Source organism: Drosophila subobscura, chromosome J (genome assembly GCF_008121235.1).
Source record: "Drosophila subobscura isolate 14011-0131.10 chromosome J, UCBerk_Dsub_1.0, whole genome shotgun sequence".
Classification (NCBI taxonomy): Eukaryota; Metazoa; Arthropoda; class Insecta; order Diptera; family Drosophilidae; genus Drosophila; species Drosophila subobscura.
The window spans coordinates 13,080,416-13,098,106 of record NC_048532.1 but is presented as its reverse complement, the minus strand read 5'-3'; the positions used below and the strand labels follow the sequence as shown (position 1 = coordinate 13,098,106).

Below are 17,691 nucleotides of genomic sequence, written 5' to 3'. Positions count from 1 at the left end.
TTACGAGTACTAAGGGGAGACGTAATCGTTTGCTGGATATTCAATAATGTTGATTATTTTGTTGTAGTTTGAATAAATATTGGGCATATTGTAGCATAGCGAGTATTAGATGCGATATTTAGTTCAAGGCGGTGGACGTGAGAACGGCCACGCCACGCTCGTAGAAGCTGTGCGAATCCTGCCCAGCGGCCACAGCCAAGTCCACGGTGAAGAGCAGCTCTGTGCGAGTCGAGTTCAGATAGACAGGCAAAGTGAGCTTGCTGATGCGTGGCTCCGACGATATCCTGAGGGAAAATCAAATTTTAGTGTATGCAAATTGAAGTTTACCAAGTCATGTACTCACTTGACCCACTTAAGGATGGTCACTGGTAGATCCATCATAATGGTGGAGGCCAGAAGCAGCTCGTTGTTTTTGCACTGAGCGCCCTGCAGCTTGAGTCCGGTCACGCCGAAGCAGCAGTCCTTCTGGTCGGTCTTGAGGCCTGCATCGGTGATGGTCACCTCCAGTGCCAGCTCCTCCAGCGACCAGCTATTGGCCTGCGCCACACACTGCCTGGTGGCCGTGATGTACGCCTCGGGATTGAGTAGGCCGCCCAGCCAAACGGGGAAGCCCTGCAGCTCCTTGGCGCCCGCCTGCGAGACCAGCTGCGACACCTTCTGCAGCTGCTGCACGCGATTGCTGAAGTCCGTGATCCACTGAATGACGGTGCAGCCGGCTGGGACTGTGTAGCGCTTCCAGCCCTTGGGTATGATGCCGCGCACCAGCTCCGAGAGCATGGAACGATGATGGTTCGTCTGCTTCTTCTCACCCTGACAGATTAGCACGACGTCCTGCAGGTCAAGGATCACCGTCTGCAGCAGCCGGGCGCCGCTGGTCACTTCGCGCTCGAAGTAGCGATACAGCGGATCCTTGATGTTCTCCACTGTGCGCTTGAGCACCTGCAGACTCTTGGGCAGCAGCTCCAGCCAGGCGGTGGCCGAGTTTTGCAGCGCCTTCATCCAAGACGGGCGTCCATCCTCGCTGCGAGCCACAGCCAGAGCCTTCTCTGCTGACTGCTCCTCCACGCTGTACGCCAGCTCGTCATCGTCCTCCAGTTGTTGCATTTTCAGCAGTTTGCTCACCAGATCCGTGCCGCGAGTGGTCAGCAGCACCTTCTCGGCATTGTTGGGCAGGCCCAGCCAGGAGGGCGTCTGACGATCCGTCAGGTTCTCGATCCACTTCAGGAAATGGTCGCGACGTGTGCCGTCCGGCATAGTGATGTGGCGCAGTCCTCCCGAAGCTCCGTCCACATTCGCCACCAGGGCAAAGTCAGCCTCGAAGCTGCGGGCGGTGAAGAGCTTCTTGAGGAACGACTGCAGCAGACGCTGGTCAAAGTCGTTGTCGATCTTGCCGCCGTAGATGGACTGGGAGAGCAGCGTGACGAGCGCATCCCACGGCACCTTCTCTGGGGGCAGATTGGTGCGGCCCATGGCCGTGGTGTCGATCCAGGTGTCCAATGTGTCGCAGGCCACGCGCAGATCCGACTCGTTGAACTCGTACTTCTTGGCCCAGCCGAGGGGCACGTAGCGCAGACGCTCCTGCACAATGGCGTGGAACCAGGCCAGCAGGAAGTAGAGTCTGGCCCGCTCGCTGGGCGTTTTCATCATGCGGGCCGCCGGCACCGTGGAAAAGGTGCGCAGCAGATTGGCCCGGATGCCCGGTGGCGGCTCAAACACGAAGATACGTCCGGCACGCAGCAGGTTGACCGGCACCTTCGGGTTGATCTCCATGGTGAGGAAGAGACGGAAGCCCGAGTGAGGCTGCAGCGAGTGCATCTTCTTCTCCAGCTGCACCAGCCACTGGGGCGCCAGGTGCACGTTCTTTAGCAACACCCAGCGACCGGTCTTGCAGGCCATGTTAATGGCACGCTCCGCCTGATTGAAGCCCTCGGCAGAGCCAATGGCAATGCTGGATATTTGCTTGTTCTGCTCAGCGGCCAAGTCATCCACACGGCCTGAGGCATCGAAGCCGGGCACCGAGCACAGCAGGGCGGGTGTATTGCAGTTCAGCTGCTTCTCCACGACGGCCGTAAAGTCCAGCTCCTGCTCGGCGTTGGGCATAAAGTCCTCGCCGAGGACAGTGTTCACCACATTGTGGGCAGCGGCAATGACGCGATCCGGTCGGAAGGCCTGGATGAGCAGCAACTGATGCACGGAACTGGCCACGGGACTGAGAGCCTTTGACTCGTCCCACAGCTGGGGCACGACCTGCTCGGGGGAGCTTTGCTGCAGCCAGGCACCCAGTTCTGGGATGGATTTCACCTTCTCGAGCAGTTTGCGGAAGATGGGAAGGCGCGTGGCCAGGCGATTGACGCCCTCAATCTGCTCTCCGCTGAGTCCCTCCACGGGAATGGGATTGGCCAGCAGACCCTCGCGGCTGCGCAGGAAGAAGTTGAACTCGGCGTCCAGATTGGACTCGGATGTGCTCTTCAGATGGATCTTGCACATGAGCAGGGCGAAGGTAAGGCGATCGTTGTGGATCATGCCGCGGGCAACGCGCTCGTAGCACACCTGGAACAGATCCTTGGTCACGATGCCCAGACGCTCGGAGTGATCGACGCGGCCCTCGAGTCGTGGATTGTTGTACAGCACCGTCGAGAATATGTCGAGGAACATCTTCAGCGAGTACTGGTAGAGGAAGTGCACCTGGTTGAGGCTGTCCATGGTGAAGTAAATGTTGCTGCAGGCCACGGACAGCGGCAGATACTGCTGCGACACAGTCTCAATCTCGGCAATCACCTTGTCCGTCTCATCCACCTTCTGGTTGATGTCGTAGGCCTCCTTCTTGAGGGTCTCCAGCGTGGTGATCACCGAATCATCGTCGAGAATCTTGCCCTTGGCATCGTTGAGTGCCTGCAGCAGACTCTTCTCCAGCTGGCGCAAACGCAGTCGGAACTCGCCCTGCAGCTTGAGCAGATCGGAACGCTTCTCATCAATGTCCGGACGCTCTGCCTTGAGCACCTGGTTGAGGCACTGCGACTGCAGCGAGCTGCGCGTCACGGTGAAGTTCACGAACGTCACCCTCGAGCAGATGTCGGGCGGGAACTCCACGGTGGGATCACGCGTCGACAGGAAGATGACAAACGAAGGCGACAAATCAATGTCCTGGTCGCCGAGAGTGATCAGCACGCGGCCGCCAGTGCGACGAAGCTCGCGATTCAGCACGGGGTTCAAAATCGGATCGTAGTTCTCCACATCCTGCACCAGCAGGGGATTGCCGAAACGCAGAGCCGACTCCAGGTTCTTGCGGAATGAGTCGTCCAGGAAGGAGGTTTTTGTTATCTTCTTGCCCGCATACTCGTTGAGCAGGAAGGTGGTGGCCTGCCCCGAGGGATCGATGATCAGCGGATAGCGGTTGAAGCGCTTCAGCATGATGGCATTCTCCGTGCAGAGGTCGTCCGTGGGCAGAGCATTCGCCTGCCAGCGCAGCCGCTCGTCCGGATTCGACAGATACTCGGTGCGCGCCATGTCCGCGCGATACTGGATGCTGGCCGACTGCAGGTGCTGCGACCAGGTGGTGAACAGATTCAACCGATAGTGCTGGTCGAAGTAGCCGCCGTAGGCAATGAACGCCGCAGACAGCAGCACGTCGCCCACAATGGTGGACATTTGGCTCTTGAATGTCTCGCTGGTCGACTCCCAGCGCTCGCGCTCAATGTTGAGACTCTTGAGCAGCGCAATCGAACGATCCACCTTGGCCTGCACATTCTCCAGATCCGTTTTGATGGCCTGAGCCTGCGAGATGAGCTGTGCATACTCCTCCTTGTAGGCAGCAATGCTGCGCTCGAGTTGCTCCACCAGATCCTTGGTCTCCTTGGCACTGGCCAGATTCACATCGGCCTGCTCCTCCAGGGAGCGCAGTTCCTCGCGCAGAGGCTCCACACGCTTCAACATGTCAGCGTACTCGATCTGTTGGTGGAAAACATATGCAGATGTGAGTAAAGAGTTGAGGGATTACTCTTATATAGATCTTACCTGTGCAATTGCCCATTTCACCATGGGACCGCAGGCCATACTGGCACGGTTCACCTTCTCAAAGTTGTAGTCGGGATTGCTCAGATACTTGGACTTCATCTTCTCGCGCACATCATCGCTTAATCGGGTTGATTATAGAGATTATAGATTAGTATTTCCAGCGGGCAAAGAGATAATTTGGGGGAGTTATTTGAATGATTTGAAGCAAGCAAAGCAGTAAGTTTTCTATGGGAATCAACGATAAATTTGACCAAAACCAACGGAAAAAAAATAGTTACTAAAGCCAATAAACCGATAGATAAGTAAGTTCAAGTTAAGGTTGGGGTTGGAGGTTAAAAGTGAAAGTTAAAGTGGGATAAGTATTTATATACATTACAGCTCGCATAATTGGAAAAGGATAAATCAAAAATCGAAACTCAAATGAAAATCCAACTCAATTTTTCTACGCTCAAAGGAGGAACTAAAGCACAAAACTTGAACAAAGACGAAAAAGAACAAAATAAATAAATACACTCGAGTATCTCGAGAACAAAATGTGTGTTGTTGTTGTTGTTTGTTGTTTGTTGTTTGTTGGTTGTTGTTGTTTGGGTAAATAATTGAATTTTTGTTCATGCTTACGTTATGTTCTCGGTACCGAAGTTAGATACAATTGAATTAATGAAATTTTCACGCATTATCACGGCACGGATTGACTTCCAATCGGTCGCATTCTCGCCCAGCAGCAGGCAGATCGATTCGAGGGCCAATTTAACCACCGATGGTGGATTGGCCATGGTTCGCACCTCAACGAGCTGTTGCTTGCGTATCGATTTGACAGCTGATTGATTGATTGATTCGATGGATTAATTAACACTTATCCAAAAGGGTTATACTATTCGTAAGATTAGGCTACAGTCTATAGTTAATTACTAATAAAAAACCGAACCGAACAAGCCCCCTTCCCTTTTCATGTAGGATTCGGTTAACCGAAGCCACAAGAATCTATCCTAATTATTTCCCATCTCTGGGGAGTGTTTGTCCAACTATCTTTTAGTTTTAAACACACACAAAACACAAATGAGAGAGGACAGAACTTGGATTATACACAGCAGCTATACACATGGGGGAGAGATTTCAGAGAGACAGAGCACTTCCAGAAGGAGGATGGTGGTTATGGGGTTTGGGGTTTAAGTTGAGTAAAGGCTTTGGCCTGTGCATTGCGTATGCTTTGGTGTGTGTGTGTGTGTGTGTAATTGGTTGTTGTATAATTTGTAGTTATGAATGTGAAGATTATATGATTGTTCGACTATTATTGGTTCGCTGGCCAATTAGTAAACAGACGCCACAGGGTTGAGACAATGAGTGAGATGAGAGATGGCAATGTCTGATGTGTGAGGAGTGTGGTATAGAGAGAGAAAGAAAGTTGCGTACGTGATCTTGTCAGTCTCCAAGTTAACGATCGAGGAGATGAAACTATCTTTCACGAGGATGCCGCGTATGGCCTTCCAATCGGTGGCACTCTCATTGAGCAGCTCGCAGACCGATTCCAGGGCCAGCTTCACCACAGCCGGCGGATTGGCCATCGACCGGACCTCGGCCAGGTGTTTCTTTTTAATAGAGCTAACGGCTGTGGGAACATAATGGATGGGGGTTGGTGGGATATCGGAGCAGATTGTGTGCAGATTGCAGTTTGGTGAGGGTCAGAATTGAATGCACGACAAGAATTAAATCATAATAAATATCCACAAGGGTAGAGACATAATCTTAGACCTAACTTAGAGTTCGTCCCGCCCAGAAGAGAGTGGTGTGGCCCGAAGAACATACCTGCTTGAGCATCTATCACTGCAGGTTCCACCTGTGCCAGATCGGCCATCACGTATTTGCGCTTCTCCTCAATCTTGATCGTTTGATCGGCGAGACGTATTTGGATCTCCTGTGACTGGATCTTCTTCTTTTCCGCCTCTTGTTGATCCTGGAACATCTGCTTGAGCTTGGCATTGGCTGCCTCGTTCTTGGCCTGCAGCTCCTGCTTCTTGACAGCGAGAGACTTTTGCATCTCCTCCACCTGCTCCACAGTTTCGGCGATCTTGTTGAGACCCACATTCAGATGGAGCTGCTGCTCCTCGAGGTCGCTGCGCTTCTCGTTGTACAGCTTCACAAAGTGATGGATAAAGTCGAGGTAGTGGCGTGGGGTGACTGCCATGGTGCGGCCGCCACGCTTGGCCAGACGAGCGTTGGCCTGATGCAGCGTTTGATGGACATAGACGCACGAATTGATCACCGCATCGCGATGGGTGGGATTGGCCGGCACCAGGGGGCACACGGAGGGGAAGAAGTCGGGCGCATGCCAGTTGGGACGCTCCAAATCCACGCGAGTGGTGAACTCCTTGCCCACCTGGAACAGGGCCGAGTCCGACCAGTCACCGAACCAATTCAGGACACAACGATTGAACAGCGCTGGCGAGGTGGCAGCACGATCCTTGAGGCCATCCGTTGAGGGGTTCATGGTGAAGACAACGTGCAGATTGCGCATCACCTGCTGCGTGAACCACTTGTACAGCTCGTCGCTGGAGTCCAGCATGAGGCCCTCGCGCTGGGCGCCCTCCTTGCACTGCGTCATCAGAGTGGTGTACTCGTCGCCCTCGAAGAGACCGGGAACCTCGCCGTTGGCCAGCAGCGTGTTCATGCGCTCCAGGAAGCCAGAGTCCAGCACGTTCGACTCGTCCAGAATGAAGGCAATCTTCTCGTCCTTGCAGCCAGAGCGGCGCAGCACGCAGCGCAGATCCTCGTCAAAGTCCTCGCTCGTGTACTTGTTGTGGACCTTGATCTGGAATATGGACAGACCGTTCATCCAGGCCACGAAGCGGGAGAGTGTCGTCTTGCCAGCGCCAGAGACGCCAATGAGCAGCAGATGGCCCTGCGGCTGGCGGAAGATTCGATCGATGCGGAGCACATGGTCCAGCACCTCGTCGAACAGCACCAGAGGCACATCCAGCTCCTCCTCGTAGAAGACCTTGAGGCGGGCGCGCACATAGTCGCGCAGCTCCTCGCGATTCACCGGCATGTAGTCCTTGGACAGCCAGTTGCTGTACAGGATCGGACGCTGGAGCGCCTCCTCCTGGTTGATGCCGGGGAAGTGCTTGTGGCCGACAATGTCAATGTTCTCGTTGGTCCAGCGACGTTCTGGATCATCCACCAGACGATCCTGGAAGAGACGCAGTGCCTCGTGGGCCCACAGCCGCACCAGACCCTCCACTGGGAGGGAGTCCAGCGGGCGGATGGCCTCACAGATGCCTCGCACCCAACGTGTCATCTCTCGGGGCGAGTAAACGTAATGCGGCTGCATGTCCTGCGTGAAGCGATCCTGAGAGGCCAGATAGAACTCAACCATGGCATTGGTGAGCGGCTCAGCGTATCCACGCAGGGCGGGCATCAGGCGCAACATGGCACGCGAGAAGGTGCCGTAGATCTGCTTGAGCGACGTCTCTCCCGGGTAGTCCACATAGATGATGGGCACGTGCCGCAGGAAGCGATGGGAGAGCGGCTTGCGGCCCGGATCCGTGGGCGGATTACAGGCGCCCACAAATTGGATGCGCTCCAGCGACACCCAGGCCTGGTCACTGGCCCGGTAGAAGCCTCTGTGCTCCACCAGTTGGCGCAGGAACGAGATGACTCGCTGTGTGCCATAGCTGTCCATGTCCGGCAGATTGATCTCGTCACAGAAGAGGACCAGCCACTTGCCAATCTGCACAGGAGACAGCACCACACCATTGGGTGTCTTGCGGTACTCGCAGTAGTGATCGAACGTCTTCAGCAGCAGCTCTGGTGTGGTGGCCGATGAGAAATTGAGGCCCACCACCTCCATGTCGGGCAGGGCACGCAGTGCCGAGAACAGAGTCATCGTCTTGCCAGATCCAGGTGGACCGCAGAGCACTGCAAAAGGGAAGAGGTTTGAATTTGCAACATAACTCATCAAATATATAGACTTTTCCCTTAAGATCTTACCAAAGAAGATCAAAAGTTCAGAGAAATATTAAAGAATTCCACTTACCCAAGGGTTTGTGCTCCGCCAGCCAAGTGTACAGCAGCGACTCGTGACGTACGGTGTCCAGAGTGGGCACCACAATGTCCGGGGAGGCCACCTTGTGGGTCTCCACCTCGATGACTGGCACCTTGTTGCTCCACGGCACCCATTCGCCGCTCATGCTCACCTCAAAGTCAATGATGGGCGCACCAGCGGCTCCTGGCAGCGGAACGGTGGTCACGCTGCGCACAAAGTCACCCAAATCGATGCGCACCTTGAGCTTGGCATCGCCGGCAAAGGACCAGAGGACACAGTACACCAAAGCCTTGGGTATGTAGTGCTCGAGCTGGTCGGCGGAGCAGGGGAAGTCCGGATGCTGAGCATTGAAGTTGAGCACGTTGCGGGCCGCTTGGTTGAGCATGGAGAAGAGCGAGCTGAGGGCTCGCAGCCGGGTAAAGTCCATGATGTGCTCCTGGTCCATGGCGTACTCCAGGGTGCGCACTACAATGCCATCGGCGGAGAAGAACGGCTGCAGCAGCAGGGCAATGTCGCGTTGCACCTGCAGCGAGGGGGAGACCTCCTCCTCCTTGTCCTTGGCCGGCTTCATTACGCCCACAAAGTCCTCGTCGCCATCCTCCAGGGGAATGCTGCGCAGCCGCGACAAATAGTTCTCGAATATCATCTCCGTGGAGAGCACATCCTCCGAGAACCAGACCATGCCGCAACGCGAAACGGTGGCCAGCGTGGCAAACTTCAGGTCCTGCACCTCGAACATCACACGCACATTGGGAGGCAGCGAGAGACGCTCGCCATTGGGCAGGGTCAGCAGCTTGTTGTCGTCCAGCACGGAGTTGAGATTCTCCACCCATTCGGGATCCACGTCGCCATCGAAGATGATCCACTGACGCTTGTTGATCTCGCCGCGCACATTGTCGATGATCTTGCGGAGAATGTGGGTGAAGAGACCGTCGGTCCACTCGCGTGTGTTGGGATCGAGGACGCCGTAGAGCGCCTCCTTGGAAATGGCCTTGGGATCAATCACATGAGCCACTCCCTCAACGCCCTCGAAGCGTTCCAGGGCCTTTAGGAGAGTTCTCCAAGCGGTGGACTTGCCGGAACCAGAGGGTCCCACCATCATCAGGCCGTGGTTGAGATTGGAGATTTGGTAGAGTTGCAGCACCTGAGAAAATAAGAGGTACATTAGCACAGGAGCAGATTGAGCAGAGTTTGGGGTTATCTTAGTTACTTTGTCCACCCACGTGGAGCCGAGTCCCTGAAGATTTAGTAAGCATGTTTGTGTGTGAATCGAATAATTATTCTATGAAACCCTCTCTTCCCAGTGCCCAAACTGTTGCTTACCTTTTCCATCCAGGCAGCGCCCTGCTCGTCTCCCTCGCCACAGACCAGATAGTCCTCCTGGCACACCTTGCGTATCTCCTCCTTGAGGCCCTTCATCTCTGCGCGCGTGTAGCCCACATTGGGGAAGACGTCGCTGAGCAGCGAGAAGAGCAGCGGAATATCCTCGGCCACCAGCTTGGGCACCATGGTCTCGCACACCGATTGAATGAGAATCTCCTGCTCGGGCAGATTCTCGGCCACAGAGGCCTCGTCGATGTTCTCGTCGCCACGCTGGCGCATCTGCTCCTTGATCTTCATGATGCGATCGCGCTTCACGTTGCCCGCGGAGATCAGCACCGACTTGAGGGCACGCAGGCCGAAGTCGTAGTGGCTCTGGTTGGAGAGCTGCTCGTCGCAGAGCTTGAAGAACGGAACGATCTTGCAGGCGAGCTTCTCGGCAGTGCGGAAGCCCTGCGAGAAGAGCATCACCTCGGCAATCAGCTGGCGATCGGGTGTGGTCATGGCCAGCGAGCGGAAGAGCTTCTTCAGATTGTCCGGCAGATTGGAGCGGCCGGCATAGCCCGGATTCATCGTGATGAAGATGGCCATGTCAGCGGACACGCGCACCTGTTTGCCCACCAGCTCGACGGTGATGCTCTCCTTGTTGCTGTCCATGTCGTACTTGAGCGCCTCCTGGATGGTCTGAATCTGCTGCGAGCAGGCAGACAGCATCCGCTCCTCCAAACGATTGAACTCGTCGAAGCAGCCCCAGGCGCCCACCTGGCACAGGCCCACAAAGATGCGGCCCATGGCCTGGAAATCGAACGTCTCGTCGCAGTTGAAGACCAGCACGAAGCGGCCCAGCTGGTTGCCCAGCGCCTTCACCGACTCCGTTTTGCCCGTGCCAGCGGGCCCGAAGGGAGAGCCTCCGAGGCGCGACTCCAGAGCCTGGGTCATTGTCAGGTAGCAGCGATCCGTGAGCGGTGTCTGCACCAGGCGATCCTGCACTCCCAGATACTCGAAGCCGTAGAAGAAGCGAGCATTGGCCATGTGGATGGTCAGCTGCTGCAGCACCTCCGTCTGGCGGGGATCGAAGTAGAAGCGCATCTCGCACAGCCACTGGAAGGACTTGGGCGATGTCACGCCGTTGGTGATGAGGCGCCTGGTGACCGTGCGCTTGTGCACGAACTCGTTGATGAGATGCTCCAGCTTGCGGCGTCGCAGTGGCGGCTGCTCCTGCAGCACAGAGTCGGCCAGGACATTCAGTGTGTTCTCCACGTTGCCGAGGACTCGCTGCATGGGCTTGGCGTTGTTCGTCTCTGAGGCCTGCTGCAGAGCCGCCTCAACATCCTCGGACCACAGGATCTGAGCAGCGAGAACCACAATCTGTGCCTGGTATTTGTCGCACCATTCCATGTAGGCCTGGGGATCGATCTTGCCATCGCGGAACTGCTTGATGTCCTGCACGGCCTGGGCCAGGAGGGAGGCCAGAGTGAAGCGCATCTGCTTCTCCACCAGCGACAGCCACTCGTTGATCTTGGGATGATCCACGGTGGACACGGGGTTGATGAAATGCACCTCCTCGCCCTCTCGCGACGATATGCCCAGAATGACGTTGCTCTCCTCGTTCAGGAGAATGGCAGCCACGCCGGCGAACATCTTCTTGAAGTGCTTCTGCAGACGGGCAATGTTCTTGCTGTTGCCAATAATCTCCAGCAGATCCTCGTCGCCCACAAAGTAGAATCGGGGGAAGGACGTACGCTCCCTCTCGAGGTACTCGCCGAGGGCCTTCTGAATCTTGCCCAGCAGATCGGCCAGACGCTCCAGCGAACGTTGCACGGCTGGAATGTTCAGCACGTCCATGACTTTCGGTGACTTTGTGACCTTCTTCATCAGGCCAAGGAACTCGGAGCTGATGCTCTGGAAACGCGAAGTCTCCACGGGGAGCAGCGTCTTGATGTCGGCACTGCCCGAGAAGATGCCCTCGAGGTACACCCAGCGACGCTGGACATCGATCCACACGTCAAAGAGGGCGTTGATGCGGTTCAGCTTCTCCTCCCAGGTGAGGGCCTCCTCCTCGAAGACCTTGTAGTAGGGCGACAGCTTCATGGCGGCCACCGAGTTGATGTGCTCCTTGACCTTGTTGAAAAGATCATCCCAGCCGCGGATGATGCGGCACTTGTTCTGGTAGTTGATCAGATCCAGCTCGTAGTTCTGCCAGGACTCGCGCACTTGCTTGAGGAACTCCTCCAGCGCCATCTCGCCCTGTGCCACCAGAATAATGTCCTTGACAATGCCCTCGTTCTTCTGCAGATTGACATCCCACACCTGTCCTAGGGTGAGATCGGAGATGACCCAGTTGACGCGCAGCTGCTTGGTCAACTGCTTCCAGTGGCGCTCCTTGAGGGCGTCCGACTTTAGCTCGACAATCAGCATGTTCACCTTGATGTAGCTCTGGATGAGCTTCTTCACGTACTCGTACGACTCGTACATGCGCAGGCGGGCAGGCAGCTCCTTCAGCTGTGCCATCATGGCCTCCAGCTGCTGGCGCAGCTTGCGTGGCTGCACCGACAGCCAGGGCTTCTCGCGCGTCTCGTCAATCTGGGTCCACACCTTCGACAGCTCTCCCCATACGCCGCGCAGATCCTGCAGCTCCTCGAGGGCCACGTTCATGCGCTCGGCACTGTTGTTGGGCACCGCCGACTCCTGCAGCTCCAGCGCCTCCTTGGCCTTGGCCACATTGTCGCGCTCCTCCTTGAGGCGCGAGTACTTGCTCTCGAAGATTTGCAGCTGCTGCAGAGCATCGTCCGGTCGGATCTTGCCGCCCGTGGGCTTGGTCTTCTCCCAGTCGTTGAGGAAGTCCACGGTACGCGTCTCCACGGCCTTGTCCTCGGCCACAATCTTGGCCTGCAGGCTCGCCACCTGTGTCTGGATGGCCGTGTCCTTGCGCTTGATGATCTCATTGAAAGCCGACCACTCGCCCTCGATGTTGTCCACGTGCAGCCAGTTGTTGGGGAACTGGAAGCGCTGGCGCTCGAGTATGCGCTGCGCCTCCCTGAACACCTCCACCTGCTTGTCCCACGATATCATGTCCTTCTTCAGCGACTGCACGTAGGTGATGAAGCTGACGGCATCCGAGGTGCTGGCCGCCTCAATGCTCTGCATCTCGAGGTCAGTGCGCGACTTGGACACCTTGCCGTGGAAGCTGGTCATCTCGGTGCCCAGCAGCGTTCCAAACTTGCCCAAGGCCTCCTTGTGCCAGGAATCATACTTCAGCGTGACCTTTGCCTGCACCTTGGCGTAATCGATGATGATGGGGCCATAGGCGCGACGAGTGTCTGACGTGTCGAAGGTGGTGCGCGACTGCTTGATGTCGTTGAGGCACTTTATCCACAAGTTAACATCCTCGCCCAGGCGGCCGTACAGCATGTCTGCCTGCAGATCCCACAGGCTCTGGTAGCGCAGCCACTCGTCCACATAGTTGCGCACTTCGCCCACCTTGCTGTTGATGGCTCCATATGCGCTGTCCAGGATCTTGCCCTCGGGCAGCTTTGTCAGCAGATTGCGATACGTCTGCGAGACGGGTTTCTCCAGACCCACCTGGTAGCGGGTGCTCTGCAGGCGCATCTGCGACGTGACAATTGCCTGCCAGGCGAAGAACTGCTGCATGATCTGGAAGCGAGCCTCCTCAATGGAGGGATACAGATACATCTGCTGATTGGTGATGCGAATCTCGTGTACGGCATTCTGGATCTGCGGCTCTCCGCCGAGCTTGTGCGTGGGCTGGGTCGGGGCATCAGTGTCCATGGAGGTGTCCACCTCCTTCTTGTTGCCAGTCAAAGCCTCGGTCCATGCCTGAATACCCGCCTGCAGTCGCAGCGCCAACTTTTTCTCCACCTCCTCATCCAGCCGCGTGACCCAAACGCTCAAATTGGAATACTGACGCAGCGAAAGGTCATCCACAGCGTGCTGAATCTTTGATAGAATCTCCACAAAGGTGGCAGCACTATAGGGACATGTCTCCAGCGAGCGTACATCCACATCCAGTTGCTCCTCAACAACCAACAAGTCATCGACCTACAAATGAGAGAAAATCTTGAGTAAAAATGCACTTTTGTGTTCCACATTTGCGTTTACCTTCTCCTGGAACTGCGTAACGCATTCGGAGAGTCGAAGCACGTAAGGATCCAGCTTGTACGATTCCCAAACGAGTCCAATGCCCTCGGAGACCAAATTCAAGACATCCTTGCGCAGTCCAGCCACCAGCGGCACAATGCTGGCACGATCTTCGATCTAAATGGAAACGATTTGAATTAGCTTAGGCATTGTTTATGCGAGAGGCATGGAAACTAATTCTTAAATTGCATGCGGGAATTGAATAAAATTGAAACTAGGACATATAAATGTTGGTTGCAGGTACAGGGAATATTTCTTGGGAAATTAACACACATTTTTAGGGCAGGGTGTGGGTGAGGGTGGAGGTGGGGGGTTACAACAACGCAACAACACTACCTTGAATACGGAATTTTGTGCTAGACTCCTATTATTAAGCTGCATGAAAGAAATGGTTGTTGTAGGTTCGATACAGAGTTCAAAATAGAGAGAGAGAGAGAGAGACAAAGTGAGTGATGGACTCTCGTGGCGGTGGGTCTATGTGTACTAGTGTCTAGTGTTTGGTGTCTAGTGGTGGTTGGGTAGCAAAATTCAAGCTGCACAAAGCAATGCAAAGAGAACAATGTGGAGCCAGTGGGTGGGAGACTCCAATACGTTGACATCGTGTGTGTGGTTGTGATTGTGGCAGTTTGAAGGGTGTATTGAGAAACAGGGCTGGGCTGTTATCAAATGAATCTGCGGATGCAGCACCTGCGATTCGTTTGATTACAGCCCTTCTTCGCAGGGAATTAGTAGCCAGTCAACGGCAGCTTACCTTCTCCAGGGTGCGTTCGTAGGTGCGAACACTCTCAATCAGCGATATAGCATACGGATAGATCTGGTTTGCCTGATGCGCCTTGTTCACAATGGTCAGCGGTACTCTGTGGAAGAGAATGGCATTAGAATCCGAGTCATCTCAAGCGGAAAAAAACATACCTGAATCCCAAATTCTTGATATTCCGCACCTCCTTGGCCAGCGTGATTATCTCTGGCAAAAAGTTGACCCTCAGCCGCAGCACATTGCCACGTCCGGTGCGAGAGCGCGTTGATTCAATGGTGAAAATGCGACCAGTGCTGCCAAAGTTGCGCTCCTGCACCTTGCGGGCCCACTCATTGAACACTTCAACGGTGGAGAGCTTGGCGCGGAAGCTAACGCCATCTTCCTTCAGTCGCTGGCCCTCGATGTGCGTCTCCCAGCCCTTGCCCAGCACATCCTCCACGCGCTTCAAGTACATCGTCAGCTGATTGTCGATCTGACGTGCCCAAATTATGGAACCCGCCACCGGGGGCAGATCTCGCACAGAGGACAGACGACAGCTCTTGCTCTGCGGATACTGCACCTTGAACTTCTCGTGCAGTGCCTCGATGTCATCCTTGACACGCTGTATCAGCTGCGTCTGGTACTCCCTGATGGCGCCACGAATGTGCGGGCGCACAAACAGCGCATTGAAGCGCGAGAAGATGCGGAACATCTCGTTGGCATTCTTTGCCGTTCCCAGTTGATCGCGCAAATGAGCCGTGATGCGAGTCTCAACGCGATCTGTGAGCAAAGGGAATTCATTTCAGTAATTTTCGAGCAAAGAAATCCAAATTCGAATTACCAATCTTCTCCTCGTAACGCTTCACTGCTGCCTCCCAGGCCTCTGAGCCCTCCTTGGTGATGTCCAAGCAGTCCACCTCCTTGACATTTTCGTAGGCCAGATTCACCTCCTCGATGGCATTGGCATCGGCGGCATCCAGGCTGTAGGGCTGCTTGGTCTCCACTGTGCTGCCGTCATCGCCCACAGCCTGCTTGGTGGGTCGCAGGACGCGCAGTATGACGGTGCGCAGCTGTTCGTGCTGGCGCCGGAACTTGCGCATGTGCTCCATGCGTGTCTGCAGCTTCTTGTGGGCTGGCGAAACGCGCCACACCATCTTCAGGTGCTCGTCCCGCTTCTTCTTTACAATGTCGCGGAGCAGACCCTGCAGCTTGTCGTACTCGTCGTCCCAGCAGCTAAAGATCTCGAAGCACTGGTTCATCACGCGCTCGAACTCGTCGAAGGGAATGTGCATGAGCCGCCGGGTGCCCAGCACCTTGAGCAGCTGCTGCGACAGATCCCGCGAGATGGCCTCGATCAGCTTGAGGCAGCGCTGAATGGGATACTTGGTGTTGCGCACCTTGCGCAGATGCGAGAAGATCTGCTGCACAGCCGGACGAATCTTCTCCAGCTCCGTGGCAGACAGCAGATCGTTGATGGGGAAATCCTTCATCAGCGGATTGTAGTCGGCCACAGTGGCCAGCGCCTGCTTCAGCTCCGTGTCCGTATCGAACGAGACGGTGGCATGGAAGCGCTTGCCATGCTTTAGGATGTCCAACGTCAGAGCCACCTCCGGGGACTCGCCCTTCTCCTGGATACGATAGAGGGCACGCTCCAGATTCAGCCAGAAAGAGATTTCCTAAAAAGATTCATGGTTAGACATCTCAAATTTGCATTCCATAATTATTTTGCTCACCTGCAGCGCAGTACCCGAGCCGGGATCACGATTCAGCTTGGTCACCTTCTTGATTTCGGTGATCCAGCGATTGACGCCATTCTGCAGCTGATTGAGGAACGAAGAATCCTCCACCTTGTCGCCAAAGTCCACCACCTTGGCCTTGCGTCCCTCATCCGCACACTTGCGGATCACTGCGTTGACGGTCTGATGTGCCGTGAGGGTAATCTCCGGAATGTCAATGTTCTGCTGCAAGTGCAGCAGACCCATCTCCAGCTCCGCCAGCTTCTTCTCCACCGATGGGGCCATCTTGTCGCCATCGCGGTCGGCACGGCCCGACTCCTTGACATACGACTTGAAGTAGGGCGCCAGGGACTTGCTGATGAACGCGTGCAGCGTCTCGTACGGGGAGCCATCGGAGAAGTTGATTAGCCGCAGCTGGGAGTGAATCGACTTGTCCGCCTCCACCACAACGCCGCGCTTGATGCATGCCAGCGAGGCCATGCGGCTGTTGGTGAAGTGTACGTCATTGCTGATTTGGTACGCCACCTGCTCCTTCTCCTCCTCCCCCTCCGCGGGCTGTTCGCTGTCGTCCTCTGCAAGAATCAAAGAAAAAGAATCATTCGTGTGGCTGCTATCGCACTGTTTCATTCACCCACATTTCACGGCCTCGTCGCCTATCTGGCCGTGAAGCTCAATGGCGTGGCACTGACATTATTTCATTACCAAGGCGTCGCCTTCAAAACATTCAGCGGCCAAGGGAAAAACCTTCAAAATTCGTACAGCCAAGGCTGGACCTTGCTCCCACATTTGTTGGCCCCGGTGCCAATGTCAATGACAACGCTCAATGCCGCAAGTCAATGGAATGAGCCCCAAGGTCGCTCCACTCCGCTTCGCGTTCGTTGCTTCCGCAAACAAACTTGTTGATATTTTGTTTGTAAACAAACGAAAGCCGGCCGGCAATAAACATGCCACAAGTGGCAGCGCTGCCAGCTGGTCTTTTTTAGCACATTGCTATCGATGTTTTAGACGTGAGTCACGATGTGCGGTGACGTCATGCGCAGAACGAGTTTTAGAAAAAAGCTAAACAAAAACAAGAACTTGCATTGATTTATAACAAAATCTTTGCAGACTTTGGCCAACATGAAGAATGACTCATTATGAGATTAGGGAATATAATCTTAGACACGGGCTTTAATCGGACTACTTTATATGCACTTTCTGGACTTTCTCCTGGCCCAGGGAACGCCATTTTGTGCCATTTTTTTTGCATTGACACTCCCCGTTTGCCAACGTTGCAAGAAAATGTGTTCTCACCTTTAATGCAGTTCCGCTGCACATACAGGGCCTGCACTTGGGGGTCCGAGAGGAACTTTCTGATAGTCTCCTGGTTGATTGGATCGTCCAGGGCTTTATTCAGAGATTGCGGCACCACTTCATCATCGGGCAGCAAGATGGTCACTGCCTTCCGCAGATAATTTGCAAATGCATCATAGTTGGCTATTGATACATTCACGCCGGGGTCCACCGATGTATCGGGGTTTTCCAGGGAATCACCCATGTCCACCAATGGTTTTTAAAACAAAAATTCACGATTTAATGTGCACAATAAGATTTTTTCACGTCTGCCTCGCCCAGTGAAAATTACGTGTGTGTGCACTTTTTTTCTACAGAAATGGCGTAGTAGCGCTGCCACACTGTTGAAATAATGT

The 17,691-nt window shown here is 54.9% G+C and overlaps 1 protein-coding gene across 8 annotated transcripts; it reads right to left on the bottom strand.

Annotated features, from left to right (window-relative positions):
• Nucleotides 1-22: 22 nt before the first annotated feature.
• LOC117892949 (dynein heavy chain, cytoplasmic) lies at nucleotides 23-17,636 on the bottom strand. Of its 8 annotated transcripts, none has more exons than XM_034799273.1 (15): nucleotides 17,297-17,636; nucleotides 16,001-16,575; nucleotides 15,109-15,943; nucleotides 14,444-15,047; nucleotides 14,283-14,388; nucleotides 13,868-13,906; nucleotides 13,493-13,648; nucleotides 9,377-13,432; nucleotides 9,264-9,290; nucleotides 8,045-9,197; nucleotides 5,818-7,926; nucleotides 5,425-5,620; nucleotides 4,015-4,132; nucleotides 344-3,948; nucleotides 23-284 (listed from the first exon to the last, which is right to left on the bottom strand). In XM_034799273.1, the coding sequence occupies exons 1-15, from the start codon at nucleotides 17,538-17,540 to the stop codon at nucleotides 119-121; spliced, it is 13,989 nt and encodes a 4,662-aa protein (XP_034655164.1). In that variant the 5' UTR covers nucleotides 17,541-17,636; the 3' UTR covers nucleotides 23-118. The 8 variants fall into 8 exon arrangements, with proteins under 8 accessions (XP_034655164.1, XP_034655163.1, XP_034655166.1 ...); XM_034799272.1 differs by lacking the exon at nucleotides 5,425-5,620 and adding an exon at nucleotides 4,633-4,831; XM_034799275.1 differs by lacking the exon at nucleotides 9,264-9,290.
• Nucleotides 17,637-17,691: the final 55 nt, after the last annotated feature.